The sequence below is a fragment of the Ornithorhynchus anatinus genome, chromosome 12 (assembly GCF_004115215.2).
Source record: "Ornithorhynchus anatinus isolate Pmale09 chromosome 12, mOrnAna1.pri.v4, whole genome shotgun sequence".
NCBI lineage: Eukaryota > Metazoa > Chordata > Mammalia > Monotremata > Ornithorhynchidae > Ornithorhynchus > Ornithorhynchus anatinus.
In genome coordinates this window covers 60,392,461-60,411,387 of record NC_041739.1, presented here as the reverse complement: position 1 = coordinate 60,411,387, position 18,927 = coordinate 60,392,461, and the positions used below count along the sequence as shown (strand labels likewise).

The window sequence follows — 18,927 nt, the reverse complement described above, 5'->3', positions numbered from 1 at the left end:
GGCCAGATCTCCCCCTCCCTCTGCACAGCCCCCCGAGGGCATTCAATGAACAGCCAGCGGTGCCACCTCGGGCTCAGCATGAGCTTCCCTCAGGTCCCCAGGAAAGCTGCCCAAGAGCCCGTCCCCCTACTGGGAAAAACTACTCCCCTCTTTTATCCTCTGTACCAAAACTCTGCAGTGCTTTAAATGTCTCTAATACCTTATCCGAAGCGACCCATTTTCTTTTCAGAGGCTAAAATGACCTGCAAGGCCCTAAAAATCATTTGACTATTAGAGCGGCTATGTCACAGCCCTCAGAGGAGCCCGTGGAGGGATGGGACGCGGGGAGGCGTGCCCACCCCCAGCCCCCGGCCCCCAGCCCTGCCGGCCCCGCAATGCCGGCCTCAATGTTTTGACACCTGTGGTGCTCTGCACCCCTGCCTCCTCCCCACCCCAACTCCCGAGCCTCAAGTGCTCCTGTTGTTTGGCGCTCGTGGGCTCTGCCGTATTTCTCTCTTCCAAACACCCACCCTCCCGGACCCAAACTGCGAGCCCCTTGTGGGGCAGGGACCGGGTCTGGATTCGCTCCTCTTGTTATTTGCCCCCATTGGTCAACCCGGTGGCTCGGCACAAAGCAAGTGCTCACAGATACCACGTCAATGCCTCGGATTTGGAAGCCACACCACAGCCAAGTCAATACCGCAGCCACAGCAAGCGAGCGGGTGAAACGACCGAACGGCAGCGGGAACCCGGAAAAACAAATCGCCCAGCAGACTGCGACCATCAGCCACCTTGCACGGCTAAGCTCATGCAGATTCACAGATCGCACCAGAAGCGCGGCCCTTTAGGGCCCCAAAAAATAAATGCTTGAAAGGAAACTTGAAGCAATGTGAGACTACTAACTGTGGCAGCAGCCATCCCCGCTCAAGCTAAATACGTCACCAGCTGATGGAATAATTCAAATAGTTAAAATGAGTCAAACACTGTAATTGAAAAAACAGTTCACCACGACTTAAAACTAAAGCCGAAAATGATTACTTCAAAAATCGCTCATCTACTGTAAACACGTTTATATATGCAAACCAAAATTTTCGCTGAATTAAGGATGGGACTTAAATGCACAAAAGCAAGAAAACTGAGTAAAAATGTGGGAAAAATAGCTTTACCTCAGTTCATTCCTTTTTCCCTCTGAGATCAGTGTGCCGACTTTAGAAAATAAGTTCAATTGTTTTAAAAACTGCGTAAAGTGATTCTTTTTCTAATTTCTCTGAACATCTCCTACTGGTAAAGCTCATTAGAAACTCCCCGCCTCCTCCTGAGCTGCGTCCCCTCCCCCAGCCCGATTCTGAGGCCAACGTTCCTCTCCCAGATCTAAACCATCCCAAACCCGGCGTGGGCGCCCGGCACCACCGAGTCCGGCTGTGGAAGTAGAGGCCAGTTCCACGGTCAAGTCGCACTGGGGTGAGTTGGGCCTTCCCCGTCCGGGCTGCTCCCCCCCTGCCGTGGCTCCCTCCTCTCCATCACTGGAACCGGGAAGGGAAGGGGACGCGTCCTCCGGCATCATGAGATGCTAGCTTAAAAGGAACGCAGTGCTCCGATGAGCTCCCTCCTCTCCTCTCAGATGTCCACGGCACGGCCGAGCCTCTGGATTCCAGCTCGGGTGGCAGCACTCGAAGGCCACTTCCCTCACTCACTCCTTCAATCTCCCTCGTGGCTGCTGGCCACTCGGCCCCGGCCCCTCCATTTCTGCCTCGGGGAAAGGGGCATGGCCCAAGAGGCAGGGACCTGGCGTGAGAGCACAGGATTGGGGGGTAGGATTGGGGGGATGGGGGAGGAGAGGGGAGGAGGCGGCACAACGGCACTGCCCAAGCCCTGTCCACTCCACTTTCCCTGCCCCGCTCCTCGCCAGACAATAGCGTGAGCACTCCACCTCTACTGAGCTAGAGAGGATTTGGACTCAAAAGTCAAGTAAGGTGCTTTCTGGGCTGGCCCAGTTTTTCAAATTTACAGTGAATGTGAGGAAGACATTCTCAGGAAAATCCCGCTGAGATAACTTGAGGAATTGTGAAACAAGGGAAAGCAGGGAAACCATGGGGCACCCGCAGACATCAGGGTGCCTGCGGTGAGACCACCGGGACCGAACGGCATCTTGTTCAAATCCATTCGCGCTAACGCCGAATGGGCCCATAGTCTGGCTCCTGAATTGCATTGCTTTGGTCAGTCTGAAGGAGAGGGCTCTCGCATCTCTCCCACGCTGTACTTTCTACTTTCTCAGCTTCCTTTTGAGTGTCGATTGACCCCTTTCATGACTGCATTTTTCTTCCTTGCTGAATGAAATCAGATTTGGTTTTTATCGCCCCCATCCCCTACAAGCCCTCAGAGATCTCCAAAAAAGGCTTACGCTGAGGCCCCAAGCGCGGGTGGCATGCAGCACTCCACCCCACCGGGCCCCGAAGCGGACCACCAACAGGGACCGGTGCTGGGACTTTCAGGTTCTCGTTTAGGTGATCGGGTCGCCGCTTGCTTCTGCGGCAGCAGCATCATGGAGAGGTAGGCCTGGCTCCTCGGCTGGAGGGGTGGGGAAGGCGTCCCATATGGGAGAGAAATACAACCCGGAGCCCCGCTCTCCCCGGCTACAACCTTCACCTGAACCAAAATGAGCGCTGGCCCCCAAATGATCCCTCATCCTTAACCGCTTGGACAAAAATGCCGCAAGCTTGTCTGAACAGCTTTCTGGCCATATGTCTCCTTTCCCAGAAAAACAAGACTCCCATCACCCAAGGCGAGTCTCGATGTCAAGATGACGCCTTTCAAGAGAGGAGTTTGGGTTTGGGGGCTAACCTGGTTAGGTACCCTTTTTTTGTTGTTGAAACTGATCAGTGCACTGTCCGTGACCAGTTGGTAAAGCTGTAGCTAATACTGTCAGGATTACTGGCATTTCTTTCACCCTGTCCCCCATACGGTATGGCATGCACAACTTTAAGCTTTCCTCTACAAAAGTGATTTCCGACCACATCAGAAAAATATTTACTGGCTGAGGCTTGTGGTTGAATGCGAGGTATTCCTCCATTTGGCACTTGAAAATTGGAGTCACTTCTGCTGCTTTTCACAGAGTCGACTTGGGTGGTAGGTGTCCTGGACAGGTTTGGAAGACTACGTCTTAGTTTTTCTGTGAGGACGAAAGCCGAGAAAAGAATAATGTAGACTTTCTGAGATAGGCTTGAAACAGGAACGTAAAAATCCTGGCTTTGGTTCCAAGGGCTCGAGATGAAGGAACTCTACAGAAATTGTATTCTATACATTCTACAGAATCTGTGATAAGGTTCTAAAACCCTAGAACTCCCCCTTCTAGACTGTGAGCCCGTTGTTGGGTAGGGATTGCCATTGTTTTTACGAGATGTTCTTCCCCTTGACGCTGTTTAGTGCCATTGTTCTTGTCTGTCCGTCTCCCCCGATTAGACTGTAAGCCCGTCAAACGGCAGGGACTGTCTCTATCTGTTGCCGACTTGTTCATCCCAAGCGCTTAGTACAGTGCTCTGCACATAGTAAGCGCTCAATAAATACTATTGAATGAATGAATGAAAGGATTGTCTCTATTTGTTGCTGAATTGTACTTTCCAAGCACTTAGTACAGTGCTCTGCATACAGTAAGCGCTCAATCGACACAATTGAATGAATGAATGAGAAAGCAGCTCTTTGCATTTTGATCTGAAAATTCTCCCTCCTAGAGATACATCCTTTGGATATGCGAGCACTTTGTGTCTCCAGTTCAGCCAAGTAAACTATTTCGACCAGGTGACCTTCTGCCCAGCAAAAGGTCACGCAGTGGTGGGTTTAGAACCAACCGTATGTGATGTGTTTAGATCTATAATTCTATTTATTTCTACTGACGCCTGTTTACTTGTTTTGACATCTGCCTCCCCTATTCTAGACCGTAAGCCTGGTCTACGCAGGGATTGTCTCTCTCTATTGCTGAATTGTACTTTCCAAGTGCTTAGTACAGTGCTCTGCACACAGTAAGAGCCCAATAAATAGGACTAAATGAATGAACGAATGAATAAGGACACGGTCTCCTATCCCTCCCATTAAGTGACCCATTTCATCATTCCTGAAATGACGCCACGGTACAGCGCCCTCTGCCAAATTTCAACTCCTGCTTCCCCTCCCCCAACAGGTGTTTCAACTGGACGCCTACTTGCTGGCCACCTACTTGTTCAGGGTGCTCCATGCCCCAGCGGTAACATGATGGGCAGGGGCGAGAGCGCCAGAGTGGCGCAGCGCAGCAAGACACAGCGTGAACCAGCGGCACTGGACTCCCTTTCCCGGGGCTCTCTCAGTTCTCAAGTCTTGGCAAGCGACCCGGTGCCAGCCCAGCCAGCCGTCATCCGTCCGGTCGGTCCATCGAGACCCCCACTCCAGCGCCCCAGTGAGCGTCAGACGGGACCCGCTCCCCCACCCCTCCCAACCCCGGGGCCCCCACTCTTTACCTTCGTTCTTGACGCTGGTGGTCTGCAAGTCGGCTGGGTGGCCCTGAAGCGAGAGGCGAGGCTGCTGCAAGCGGCTGATCATGGGCTGGGGAGACCCTCGGGGGAACTCCACTCCCCGTGCAGGCGAGCGAGAGCGAGGAGAATTCCTGGGGGAGTGTTTGGGGGAGGGTCGCGGGGAGTTGCGGGGAGACGGAGAGAACCTGCTCAGGGCAGGGTACACGGGGTGGTGCGTGCTGTCATCATCGTCTTCCAAACTGGGCGCGTCGAGTTCCTGGTCGCTGCATGCGCCCCGCCGAGTGGAGTGGCAGGACGAGCCGGAGCTGCGCCGGGACGCGGTGGCCGCGTACTCTTGCCGGAGACCTGGCCAGGGGAGACCGTCAGCTGCACCACCTTCCCGGACCGGGAGAGCGGCCCCGGCTCCCTCAGCCGGTCGGCGGAACCGCAACTCGGCTCCAGGCTAGAATGGGCAACGACGGGCGACAAGGCCCCCAGAGGTGTGGGTGCCTAACGGGGAAACGTCCCAACACAAAACACGTATTTTCGGAATCGCGGGAGCGGCATTGAAAGTGTTTCCCCGACCCGAAAACTGGCTACTGAAACTCCAGGTTTGGGCTTTTATCTTTCCCACTCAAAGATAATGATAACTATAAGAATAACAATAATAATAATAATGATAATAATGGCACTCATTCAGCACTAACTGTGGGCCAAGCACTATAGTCAGTGCTAAATAAGGTACAGTATAAGCAGATCAGTTTCAGTCCCTGCCCCACATGGGGCTCACAATCTAAAGTGGGAGGGAGAACAGGTATTTCAACCCCATTTTTACCCAAAAGGAAACTGAGGCACAGAGAAGTGAAGTGACTTACCTAAGATGATGCTCGTGGCAGAGCCAGGATTAGAACCCAGGTCTTCCTGACTCCCAGACCCGTGCGTTTTCCACAAGGCCCCATTGCTTCTCGGTACGACCAACCACAACCAAGACATCACACTATTTCTTCCCAACCCAAGCCATCACTAAATCACTGATTAGGAGGTACCTCAGATGCCCAGCTACAAAACTCAGCTTCAGGGGAGACTTCACCGCCTTTGCTTTTCAAATCATCCCGAGCCCAGGATAACGACAGCACGAGCCTCCGAACTCAAAGACCACTAGATCAGCCAGGGGGCTCGGATGTAAGGTCCAGCTGGGGCGTGCCCGGGAGCAGAGCCCCGAGAAGGCAGAGACCCCCTCAAGGCCGAAGCCTGGATAGGTGGGCAGTGGGGGTCGGGGGGAGAGTTGGAGCAGTGCTTCCATCCATCTCCTTGACCCCCGAAAGCCCGGCAGCTCAACGGGACACTGATCCACAAATCCAAAATCAGTTCCAGTTCACCCCAAATCGCAATCTCTTTTTCTGTTTTTCAGTCCCCCTCCTCTCCTCTCCCCTCCCCTCCTCCTCTTCAGTTCTCCCAGACTCCAATGCCCACAGAAAAATCAAAAGGTTTCATGCCTTAAACACTTACTTTCTTCCTGCATCCTAGCTAGAATCTGGACATCTGTGACATCATTTAGCTTGTAGTTTGATCCAATTGAGTCTTCATCCAATTCTGAAGCACTTAGCTCGCTGTCTATGGAAGACTGGGGACTGAGGGGAGGATTTTTCTCTGCTGAGCTTTTAAAATTTCCTAGGGATAAAAAAAATCCAAGGATAATGGGAAAAAAAATGTTTGAAAATGATAAACTCAAAATATATTTAACACAAAACCTTCTTAGATTCCACTGACTCAAACCCAGCTTACAAAAATGGTCAATTCTTTCTCTACATCAGGAAATTCTTCAATGAAATTGACAGACATTTACCCTTAAGACAGATCCAAAGAATCAAAACTGGTCATTTCTAAGGCAATACAGGAACACAAAATATAGATTTCTTCAGGGGAGAAGAATGTGCTCCCAATCTGGTTAGCTAGCACTAGTATGAAACCCCTCTATTATTATGTGGCACGACAAGGCAAAGGTCTCATGGCTCTCCCATGAGACCATTGTGGGCCATTGTGGCTCTGTTTCTGAAGGAGTCTCCTCCCGGTGAACCACCGCCCCGACGCAGATGGCCCTTAGGGGTCCGAGCCCAGCCCGGGCTCACGTTGGACGCTGAACCCAGGACTGCGGTTTGGGCCCGTGGGGGCTTAAATGCTGCAGGTTCTGGGCTCCCTGAGGCATTTTTCTGATCAGGGGTGAGAGGGGAGCGGGCAGCCGGGACAGAAAGCCGTGAGACTTCAGCTCCGGCAAACCCCACAGAGCCATCCGGCAACGGTCAGTGCCGGGGCCGGCGACATCCGACGATTCCCGGCATTAGGAAAATGCAGCAGAAGCGAGACCCATGTTCCCTGGCCTTTGGGAGGGACACAGACAAATCATCTTTAAACAGTGAGAGAAGAACAAGGAGACAACAAGAGCCACGGGGAGGAACTGGAAGTTCACAGGCCGCAAGTATTGGCAATATCCACATCAGCTCTGGAACACGTGAATTAAGGAACAAAACGTTTTACTTTAAAAGATGAATGTGTACAATCCCAGACTGCCAGAAAGACACCAAGTGCCTCTCGCAGGAGTCGGGGAGAGTGGGGGTATCTCAACTACGGGAGACGGCACACACGCAGGATGGCCAGGGAGTGGCCACTCGAGGACCCAGACTGCGGGAGCCAGTGAATGGCCGCCGTAGAGCAGACTTGCCCAGCTCCTGGGATGAAGCGACCCACCTCTGTGGGTGACGCTTGACACTCCTCATCGATGGGTCTCAAGCCAGATTTCGCTACCCAGTGACAGCTGGCCGACTTCCCCATCCCTGGATGCCAAGCTCCCACCGGAGTAGCCTCCCAGTGACAGCCCCCCACAGGGCAGCGATGGGGCCCCAGAGATCTTGGGAGGGGCAGGGCCTGGTCTGGGGCACTCTCAAACTGGAGCTCCGGGAGCTAGGTTTGTCCTGACGGCCTCCCCTCTTGTGCCTAGAGCTACGGGAAGGTGGTTCCAGCCAGGGAAGGAGGGACCATCAGTGCAGGCCCGGCGCACTTCCCGTTGAGCCACCAGACCGGGTTGGGGGGGAGAGGAGGATCGGACCACACTGGGTTGGTGCCTGTGCTGGACTGCCCTGATAGCCCCAGCTCCTCACACATCTTCAAGGGTCCCCGGCGAGTCAGCATTTGGGGATGGGTGAGCCACCCGACACTGCCAGCCGGAGGGGTCTCAGCCCCAGCCAAGTCAGTGGGCACAGAGCGCTCCATACACCGCCCAGCATATAGGGGCTCGGCATGTGCTCCTTTCCCAGATGACCCAGGTCCCCTTTCTTCCTTCCGGGAAGTCCAAGGAGACAGTTAATCCCACAGCTGAGCCCAGAACACAACAGGGACTCAAATCCTGGGGCGGGGAGGGGGCTAGAGGCCACTGTAAACACTGGGCGTGGTCTCCACTGCCAATCGCTGTGACCAATGGACAACACTGATTTCATTCTCCTGCCAATCCCAAATCCCAGCACTGCAGTCTCAAGGTTTGTCGGGAATCCCATCGATGGCATTAAAAGAATAAGAATTAAAAGAATTAGAGAAGCAGCATGGCTCAGTGGAAAGAGCACGGGCTTGGAAGCCAGAGGTCATGAGTTCGAATCCCAGCTCTGCCACCTGTCAGCTGTGTGACTGTGGGCAAGTCACTTCTCTATGCCTCTATGCCTCAGTTCCCTCATCTGTAAAACAGGGATGAAGACTGTGAGACTCACGTGGGATAACCTGATTACCCTGTATCTACCCCAGCGCTTAGAACAGTGCTCTGCACATAGTAAGCACTTAACAAATACTAATATTATTATTATTATTATTATTATTAAAAGGAAACGTTCTCTCAAGTGAATGCTCACGGTTCATGATCCACTCAGCTCCACTAGAAACCGGCAGAGAATTAGGGAACTTTCTGCCTACACACGGGCCCGCCTGGGCTCCAGACCCGGCATTCCTGGAAGAAAAGGCTGGTGTGCCTGGGCTCCAGACAACACGTTCTCAAAAAGAACAGCTGGTGTGCCCAGACTCTGCAGGTCCCATCCCCAGAAGAAAGAGCCGGTGCGCCTGGGACAACTGCAGACCCTGTGGCCTCCGCGCGAGGTTTGGTAGGAATGTCACCCTCAATCAAGAGGAGAGCCGGGGGAACTACTACGACCGTGGCTTCGGCGGCAGCTTGGAAAATTACGCGAGCCGCTTTAGCCCCAAATATCAGAGCTGCTTTACCCTCACTGATGGCTAGCGAAACCCCAGAGTCTACCGATGAACCTACCCAGTTGCTTAATGTGTTATTTTAAAAGTATGCTTTATTGATCCAACCAATTCATTTCTACTCTGAAACTGTTTGTCCAAAATGCAACAGACCTTAAAAAGTGGAACTCGATTAGCCCATGCAGATCACCCCCAGCTGCTTTTTGAAGAAACAGCACGATGTTGATTTGGCTGGGGAATAAGCATTTGTTTCAAACTGCACACTGCTTTGAGCAAACCAATTTTGAGTGAACCAGGCTAGGCTGCAAATAAACCCTTCTAAAATTCCAATCGCTGCGGCAACGACGTCCCTCCTCTCTACCCCCCACCCCCAACTCCTAGAGACAGCAGCGCCCACCCCCTAAGGATTTGGGACAAGAGGACCCAATGGTCTGCTTCCCTTGCACGGTCCTAGTGGGCTGCCGCAACCCCCAGCTCAGAGCAGGTTCTCACCAGGATCCCGGGGATCCGGAGTGATGGGGGGGGGGGGACCTGGGATCTCCCTGCAGCCGCACCCTACTTCCCCAATTACAGCTCTGCCTGGGGACTTCTCACAGCCTCGCCCAGCTCCCCAGCGTCTCCGTCCCTCTCCTCTCCACAATGTGGCCAAAAGAACACCAAGAAATGCAAGATGCCTAAAGAATTTTGGGCAAATTTCAAATGACCACCTGACCAGGATGGCCAAAGGCCCGCGAGCAGTAGTCCGGTCTTCTAACTCCAATGCCACCGGGGAGTCAACCGCCCCCGGGCCTGCCGGGATTGAGACGCAGGACCAAACTCCGGGGGGAATCGGTGGAGAAGGGGAACCACTCCTCTTCCTCCTCCCCGACAGCACGCTCATTTGGTTTTCGAGAAAGCCATCTTCCTCTGGGAACGGGGAAAACCGGAAGGGAGGCACAGGGGACAGGAGACCACACAACTGGGGGGGGGTGGGGGGGAGGCGGGAAGGTGAGGGGGCGGAAAAGGGGGAAGCGAGTCCAAGGAGCTGCCTTCCCCGGGCCAGGCCGGGCCAGTCAGGGACCCATGTGAGGATAGGCTGAGCCGGCACGAGCAGGGGACAGTGCTTTCGCGGAAGATTCAGCAGGCCAGAGGAGAGAGGAGGAGAGCACTCTTACCCAAACTTCCAGGAAGCGCAAGCTGCTTTACCACAGGAGTCCTTACTGGGGTTGACGAAGGAGAGTTGAAACCACTGCTATAAGGGCTGCTAGCACTGGGGCTATAGGAATTCGTGTAACTCACAGAGTTGAAAGGATTACTGTATAAACTCTGCCTCTTGATGGCTGCATTAAAAAAGAAAAGAGACCAGATTTACAGATGGAATAATATCAGCTCTCTGAGCAACTTGCTTTGAAGCGATTTTAATGCACAAATTATGACAGCAGGGGGAAAGATTGGTAAGGACTCTGAGAGAAGTCATCATCTGGGTGAAAACATTTCATACACCAAACTTCCTTAAATGGTAAGGAAAACAGCTCAGGGGTCGTTTGGAAACGATCCTTGAATGGGGAAGAGAGCAACACAAAGAAACTCAGCGAGTTCTGAAGCTTCAGGGCAGTGGAGTAAGCTCCAGGAACTAAGTATCCTCCTAGAGAAGAGAAGGAGAGAGAGTGTCCTTGACAAGGAAATCTGTCAAGAGAAGCAAAGTTGCCTAGTGGAAAGAGCATGGGTCTGAGAGTCAGAAGGATCTGGGTTCTAATCCTGACTCCGCCATTTGTCTGCTGTGCGACCTTGCGCTAGTCACTTCATTTTCCTGTGCCTCGGCTCCCTCATCTAGAGAAGCAGTGTGGTCTAGTGGAGAAAGCATGGGCCTGGGAGTCAGAAGGTCATGGGTTCTAATCCCAGCTCTGCAACTTGTCTGCTGTGTGACCCTGGGCAAGTCACTTTACTTCTCTGTGCCTCAGTTCTCTCATCTGTATAGTGAGAATGAAGACTATAAGCCCTATGTGGGACAGGGACTGTGTCCAACCCGATTATCCTGCATCTATCGCAGTGCTGAGAAGAGTGCCTGGCACATAGTAAGCACTTAACTCCCCCCTTTACCTCTCCGCAGCTAAAGCCTCATTTTCCCCTTTTCCCTCTGCTCCTCCACCTCTCCCTTCCCATCCCCACAGCACTGTACTTGTCCGCTCAACTGTATATATTTTCATTACCCTATTTATTTTGTTAATGAATTGTACATCGCCTTGATTCTATTTAGTTGCCATTGTTTTTACGAGATGTTCTTCCCCTTGACGCTGTTTAGTGCCATTGTTCTTGTCTGTCCGTCTCCCCCGATTAGACTGTAAGCCCGTCAAACGGCAGGGACTGTCTCTATCTGTTGCCGACTTGTTCATCCCAAGCGCTTAGTACAGTGCTCTGCACATAGTAAGCGCTCAATAAATACTACTGAATGAATGAATGAATGAACTTAAATACCATAATACTATTATTATTATTTAAAAATGGCGGGGGGGTGGTTAAGACTGTGAGACCCATTTAAGACAAGGACTGTATCCAACCTGATTTAAGTTGTATCTATTCCAGCACTTAATACGGTGCCTGGCACACAGTAAGTGCTTAACAAATACCATTACCTCAAAAAACAAAACAAAAAAAAACTTGAAGCAGTAGCACCAAGCAGTTTAATTTAAAGCTACAGGAGAAGGGATCAGTGTTAGATGGCTTTTTCAAGGAAATCCCAGTTTGAAAAAAAGGGCAGGGGGATGGATTAAAAGACAGAGCCAGTTAGAGACGATACAGACCGGAGACATCGGGGACGGCTTTGCCGGGGAATGTGGCTCATCGGCCCAGTTCTCCTACAGAGACTCCAGAGGATCCTGGAAACTAAAGCCCCTTTCACCGTGTAAAACGGGCTTGGCTTCATACAGATGGGCTTCAGGATGCCTCTTCTCACACCGTACGTGACCGCAGGCTGCTCTGTTGCCACCAAACAAGAGTTCTTTCTTCCAAGGGTAGTTCGTCCTTCCAAGGGCAGAAACCCCCGATCACAACTGCAAACGCTAAAATTTGCTTCTAACCAATTCTACGGCAACCACCCTAAAGCCCTGGTCGTGCCCTGACTGGGCAGCAAGGGGAGGGTGGGGCAGGGGCTCTCTCCATCCAAGATCACCACCGATGCCCTTCTCCAGGGTTCAGGTACAGAGCTCTGTTTCAGGTGTCTGGAAGACACCTTGAAACACACAAACAAAAAGACACCAGGGGCCTGCCCTCAAGGGGTTTACTACACTTTCCACTTGTTCTTTTCAGGGGCAGCAGCTCCCTGAAGTCCTAGTCCTGAAGGGATGGGATGGGCAAGGGATGGGATAGGATGGGCTAGGGGTGCACAAATAAAGCCTAATCTGAAAGCTACACCATCAGTTGCAGGCATCACCCAAAGCCTCTTGGTTGCACAGATTTCACCTAAAGGAATAATAATAATAATTATTATGGCATTTATTAAGCACTTACTATGTGCCAAACACTGTTCTAAGCGCTGGGGTGGACACAAGGGAATCAGGTTGTCCCATGTGGAGCTCACAGTTTTAATCCCCATTTTACAGATGAGGTAACTGAAGCACAGAGAAGTTAAGCGACTTGCCCAAGGTCCCATAGCAGACAAGTGGCAGAGCCGGGACTAGAACCCGTGTCCTCTGACTCCCAAGCCCGTGCTCTTTCCACTAAGCCGCGCTGCTTCCCTACCACCCGTCTCAAGGAACAACATGTGGGCCTCTCCCAGCCCCCCACCAAAAAAAAACTCTCCAAAAAATATAACATTTGCTTTATTATCTGAAGGTGTGCACATCCCTCCCCAGCTCCTCATCGTAATGGCATTTACTGAGTGCTTTCTGTGTGCACAGCACTGTTTAAATGCTTGGAAGAAAACAATACAACACTGGCAGTAGATACGTTCCCCGCCAGCGACGAGCTTACAGTCTAGAAGGAGAGACAGACATTAATATAAATACATGATTTATAGATACGTATACATGTGCTACGGCACTGAGGGTGGAGCAAATAGCGAGCGTCCAAAGGTCACAGAGACAAGCGCACAGCCGACGCAGAAGGGAGGGGGAGCAGGGGAAAAGAGCGTTTAATCGGGAAAGGCCTCTTGGAGGAGATGTGACCTCAAGAAGGCTCAGAAGGTGGGAAGAGTGGTGGTCTGGTGCATGTGGTCGGGGAGGGAGTTCCAAGCCAAAAGCAGGACACGAGTAAGGGTTCAGTGGCGAGATAGAGGCATCCCCCCCTCTGGACTGTAAGGTCATTGTGGGCAGAGAATGCATCTGTTATATGGTTATACCATATTCTCCCAAACGCCTAGTACAGTGCTCTGCACACAGTAAGCACTCAAATACGATTTATTGACCGACTCACACGAATCAGGTGTATGGGCTGGGCTGTAGTAAGAGAACAGTGAGGTTAGATAGGAGGTGGTGAGTTGACTGAGTGCTTTAAAGAGGACAATAGGGTGTTTCTGTTCGATGCAGAGGCGGGTGGTCAACCACTGGAGATTCTTAAGTGGGGAAACACGGACTGAATAGACTGCAGCAGGGAGAGCCCGGAGGCAGGGAGGTCAGCGAGGAGGCAGATGCAATAATCAACATGGGATAGGATACGTGTTAAGCATAACCTTCCAGGCCTCTGTCACATATAGGTCCGAGAGCCCAGCAGTTTGGATGGAGAGGAAAGGGTGGATTTTAGCAAGGTTGTGAAGGTAGAACTGGCAGGATTTGGTGACAGACTGAATACATGGGGTGGGTTTTTTTATGGTATTTGTTAGTACTTACTATGTGCAAGGCCACCCCAGGAGGCCTGGGGTAGATAAAAACTAATCAGGTTGGACACAGTCTATGTCCCACATGGGGCTCAAAGTCTTAATCCTCATTTCACAGATGAGGTAACACGCACAGGGAAGTGAAGTAACTTGCCCAAGGTTAGACAGCAGACAGCAGGTGGAGCCAGTATTACAAGCCAGGTCCTCCCGACTCCCAGGCTCTATCCAACAGTCAATCGATTATATTTATTAAGCACTTACTGTGTGCACAGCACTGTTCTAAGCACTTGGAAAAGTACAATATAACAATAAACAGACACCTTCCCTGCCCACGACAAGCTTCCAGTCTAGAGGGGGAGACAGACATTAATAAAAATAAATTACCAATAAGTACATAAGTGCTGTGGGGCTGGGAGGGGAGGTGAATAAAGACAGCAAGTCAGGGTGACGCAGAAGGAAGTGGGAGAAGAGGCAAGGAGGGCTTAGTCAGGGAAGGTCCCTTAGAGGAGATGTGCCTTCAAAAAGGCTTTGAAGATGGGGAGGATAACTGTGCGTCGGATATGAGGAGGGAGGCTTCTCGGTGGGCTACATCAGAGAGCTGAGTCGAGGACAACACCAAGGTTGTGATTTAGGGAGGTTTGTGGTGTTATCTACACTCACAGGAAAGATGGGGTGGCCTCCTAAGAAACTTGAGAATCACAAACGAACTTTCAAGTGGTTGCAATTGACTGATTTTCTCTGCACTTTTGAGTTTGCCATCCTTCACTGAGACAGCAGCAGACAAGGCCAGCCTGCTGTATTGCACGGGAGAAGGACTGGCTCTCCTTGGCCAGATGCTTTAGGACAAGCGGGAGACATACAGACAATGGGAAAGAGACAGAGTGCGAACGTGCATGAGCGGCAGAGAAGGCAGGAGGCACCGCACAGCAAACCCGCCGGCCTCACAGAGGAGGCCACCGAAGCCCACTGCCAGGGAGGGCCCACCGCCAGCTCCAATCGGCCACGTTTGTCACCGGGGTGCCATCTTAGGAGAAGAAGGAAAACTATCGCCACTGACACCTTTGCCCCAACAAGGCTCGAGTCTGACGGGACTGACAACCCTCCAGGCCTCTGTCCCACACAGGTCCGGGAGCCCAGACTCTTCTCCTGCTTTGCCGTAAGACCAAAGGAGACACTGCCGCCCTCAACATCTGGTTGGCCCCAGCCAGGATTTTAGCCCACCGCCTTGTGTTCCTCTCTTACGTTTGCTGCTATTGTGCCTGCGTGCCCCCTTCTCCCCACCACACCATCGCCCTTGAGTTATTATTTTGTTTTAAATGGTATCTGTTACTATGTGCCAGGCACCATACTATGCACTGGAATATAAGATAATAACACTAATCATGGTATTTGTTGAGTACTTACTATGTCCCAGACACCATACTAAACACTAGGGTGAACACAAGCAAATCGGGTTGGACACAGTCACTGTCCCATGTGGGGCTCACAGGTTCTATCTCAATTTCACAGCTGACAGGTGGTGGAGCTGGGATTAGAACCCGGATCCTTCTAAATCCCAGACTGTGCTCTTTCCACTAGGTCACACTGCTTTACTGTTGTCCACTGCTTTGTCTGAACACTCTGTGCCAAGCTCTGGGCTGAGGAAAGGGACAAAGATGGTAAGCGCTACACATCCCATGGCCCTGGGGGGAGAGGGGGTGGCGCTCTCAGTCTGAAGACTAGCCAGGGGAGAAGGATGGGCGAGGAAAACAGATGGATGGGATGGACACGGACTAGTCACAGTCACAGACCATCAAGTGCTGCAATCCATCACTACACCCCAGGTTTTCAAGGTCCCGGCTGCCCCATGGGGTGTGGGCGCCCGCCCCCGCCACTGCTAAGTGCCCTGAAGGCAGGAACGGCATCTGGTTCCGCTGTCCACCTGTCCATCCATCCATCCAGCCGTCCAACCGGCCATCCAGTCACTCTGCACCCCAGAGGCCCCTGAGCAGGGCCGGGCTGGTGAGGAAGACCCACCGCAGCCAGGCCGGGTAGGCCGCACCCAACGGGGAACCGGGAAGTCGTGAGACCTCAGGACCCCAGATGCAGAGTTTCCTTCAAAAAAGAAGGGAAAGTCTTCAGTGCTCAGGTGGCCCCGACCACCAGTAAGCCATGAGCATGGCCCAGGGCCCTCAGCATGCACTTGCCAACTTGCACCTGCCCACTCACCTGTCATAGTCTGCTCCAGCTTGTGGATCAGAGATTTTTTCGCACACTCCACTTCGGGGGTTGGGAAATCCAGAACCTGCCGGCACCAAACCAACGGGCTGACAGCCTTCTGCCCGGGGCTTGGCTTTCTCTTTGGTGACGAATACAACCTGGAAGAGACAAGGACACTCTGAAAAAGGCCTGAGGAACGCCCAGGGAGCCCCCGCGCTCAAGACAGTCAATGCAGACCGCGACCGAGAGCTTTCATCTAAGCTCGGGCCCCAGATCTGCACGGGCTTTGGAGTCAGAGGTCATGGGTTCGAATCCCGGCTCTGCCACTTGTCAGCTGTGTGACTGTGGGCAAGTCACTTAACTTCTCTGTGCCTCAGTTACCTCATCTGTAAAATGGGGATTAAGACCGTGAGCCCCACATGGGACAAACTCATTCCCGTGTCTACCCCAGCGCTTAGAACAGTGCTCTGCACATAGTAAGCGCTTAACAAATACCAACATTATTATTCTCCCCGCTCTCCTGGCCCGGGCATCCTAGCTCCCAGAGAGAAAGATGGGTGGTACAGAAAGGAGGATGCACTGGCCAATGGCCACTAAGCAAGGCCACCACCCTGCCACCACCGTCCCCAGGCCAAAGTCTTGTCTTTTTGTGGGGTTTGGTTCTTTAATGGTATTTCTTCAGCACTACTTTTGTGCCGGGCACTGTACAAAGCGCTGAGATAGATCCAGGCTAATCAGGTTGGACACGGTCCCTGTCCCACTTGGGGTTCACAACCTTAATCCCCACTTTACAGATGAAGGAGCTGAGGCACAGAGAAGTGAGGTGACTTGCCCGAGGTCATCCAGCAGACAGGCAGCAGAGTCGGAATTAGAACCCAGATCCAGGTCCTTCTGGCTCTCAGGCCTGTGCTCTATCCACTAAACTACACTGCTTCTCTTGCCCCAGCTACCTGCCATGCAACAGCGCTCCCTAGGACATGGGCCTCGGGAGGCCAGACACCTGGTTGGAGGGAGGCAGTGGAAAGAGACTGTGCCTCCGAGTAATTGTTACAGGATTTTGGTGGATTCCAACATTCTGAAAAATAGACGCTTAAATGGGGGTAACTATGGAAAAAATATATAAATTCATTCTTACTTATTGAGCATTTACTGAGTGCAGAGCACTGTACTAAGGGCTTGGGAAAGTACAATACAATAATTAAAAGAAACATTCCCCACCCACAAGGAGTTTACAGTCTAGGGAGAGGAGACAGACATCAGTACAAATAAATAAATTACAGATATGCACATAAGTGCCGTGGGGATGGGGGCGGGGGAGGCAAAGGGTGCAAGTCAGGGCGACGTAGAAGGGAGTGGGAGAAGAGGAAAGCGGCCAACTAGTCCAGGAAGGCCCATTGGAGGAGATGCATCTTCAATAAGCCTGTGAAGTGGGGGAGAGTAATTGTCTGGCAGATATGCGGAGGAAGGGCATTCCAGGCCAAAGGCATGACGTAAGCCAGGTATCAGAGGTGATACAGGTGAAACTGAGACACAGTGAGAATGTTAGCAGGACAGGAGCAAAGTGTGCGGGCTAGGTTGCAGACGAAGAGTAGCGAGATGAGGTAGGAGGGGGAGAGGTGGTGGAGTGTTTTAAAGCCAATGGTGATGAGTTATTGTTGGATGCAGCAACCACTGGAGTTTTCTGAGAAGCGGGGTGACACACCCTGAAAGTTTTTGTAGAAAAATGAGCCAGGCAGCAGAGTGAAGTATGGCCTGGAGTCGGGAAAGGCAGGAGGTTGGGAGGTCAGCAAGGAGGCTGTTGCAGTAATCCAGGCGGGATAGGATGAATGATCGTATTAACGTGGTATCGGTTGGGATGGAGAGAAAAGGGTGGATTTTACTGATGTTGGGAAGATGGGACCAACAAGCATTAATGATGGACTGAATAGGTGGGTTGAATGAGAGAGAGGAGTTGAGGATAACGCAAGGGTACGGGCTTGTGAGACAGGAATGATGGGTGGTGCCATTTACAGTTGTGGGAAAGTCAGGGGAAGGACAGCGTGGCAAGTTAAAAAGTTAAGTTTTGGACATTTTAAGTTTGAAGTGTCGGGAGGACATCCAAGTAGAGATGTCTTAAAGGCAAGAGGAAATGTGAGACCGACCGCATAGAGGGAGAGAGATCAGGGCTGGAGATGTAAATTTGGGTATCATCTGGATAGAGGTTGTATTTGAAGCCATGGGAGTGAACGAGCTCTCCAAAGGAGTGTAGATGGAGACTAGAAGAGAACCCAGAATTGAACCTTGAAGGACCCCTTGGGAGGCAGAAAGGGAGTCTACGAAGGAGACTGAGAATAAAGAGCCAGAGAGATGAGGAGAACCAGGAGAGGTCGGAGTCAGTGACACCAAGGCCGGATAATGTTTCCAGGAGAAGCGAGCAGCCCACAGTGTCAAATGCAGCTGAGAGGTCGGGGAGGATTAGAATGGAGTCTGAAGGCACCATAAGTAGCATGGCCTAGTGGAGAGAGCACGGGCCTGGGAGTCAGAAGACCTAGACTGTAATCCCAGCTCTGCCAATGGTTTTCTGTGTGACTCTGGGCAAGTCACTTAATTTCTCTGGGTCTCAGCTACCTTATCTGTAAAAATGGGGATTAAATCCTCCGACCTCCACAACACAGAATGTGAGCCCCATGAGGGACAGGGACTGTGTCCAACATGATAAACCTCTATCTACGCCAGTCCTTAGAACAGGTTTCCAATCTAGAAACACATTTTATGAAGCATTAGTGGGACGAAGCATTGTAATATGCTCACAGTCCTAATCTGATACATCTGCAAAATTCAAGAATGGAGTAGGATGGACTGTCATGCTTTTCCATAATAGTAAGTGTGGTGTTAAGCTCTTAGTATATGCTAAGCACTGGGGTAGGTACATGATAATCAGGTCTCGCATCGGGGGCTCAGAGTCAAAGTAGGAGGGAGAATAGGTACTGAATAGGCATAGAGAAGTTATATGACTTGCCCAAGGTCTCCCAGCAGATACATGGCAGAGACAGGATTAGAACCCAAGTCCTCTGACTTCAACGGCCCTTGCTCTCTCCACTTAGGTCATGTTGCTTTTCATAGGTAATGTTATTTTGATTTAATAAAACAGAGAGCAGGGCATTATAATTCTACTTCCAACTCTGTCTCAGTTTATACCTCTAGAAAGCCCAACCAAATTCTCTGCCACTCTGTTCCCTACATCTCTAACATTAGGAA

At 51.7% G+C, this 18,927-nt stretch overlaps 1 protein-coding gene across 1 annotated transcript in view; it reads right to left on the bottom strand.

The window, feature by feature from the left end:
• Window positions 1-18,927, bottom strand: part of SLAIN2 (SLAIN motif family member 2) — a 52,972-nt gene that overhangs the window by 15,149 nt on the left and 18,896 nt on the right. The window contains exons 3-7 of the mRNA XM_029076406.2: window positions 15,700-15,848; window positions 9,857-10,021; window positions 5,970-6,131; window positions 4,467-4,826; window positions 3,011-3,148 (exon numbers count right to left, since the gene is read on the bottom strand). Coding sequence (XP_028932239.1) covers window positions 3,011-3,148; window positions 4,467-4,826; window positions 5,970-6,131; window positions 9,857-10,021; window positions 15,700-15,848 — 974 coding nt within the window. The remainder of the gene's footprint in view (window positions 1-3,010; window positions 3,149-4,466; window positions 4,827-5,969; window positions 6,132-9,856; window positions 10,022-15,699; window positions 15,849-18,927) is intronic.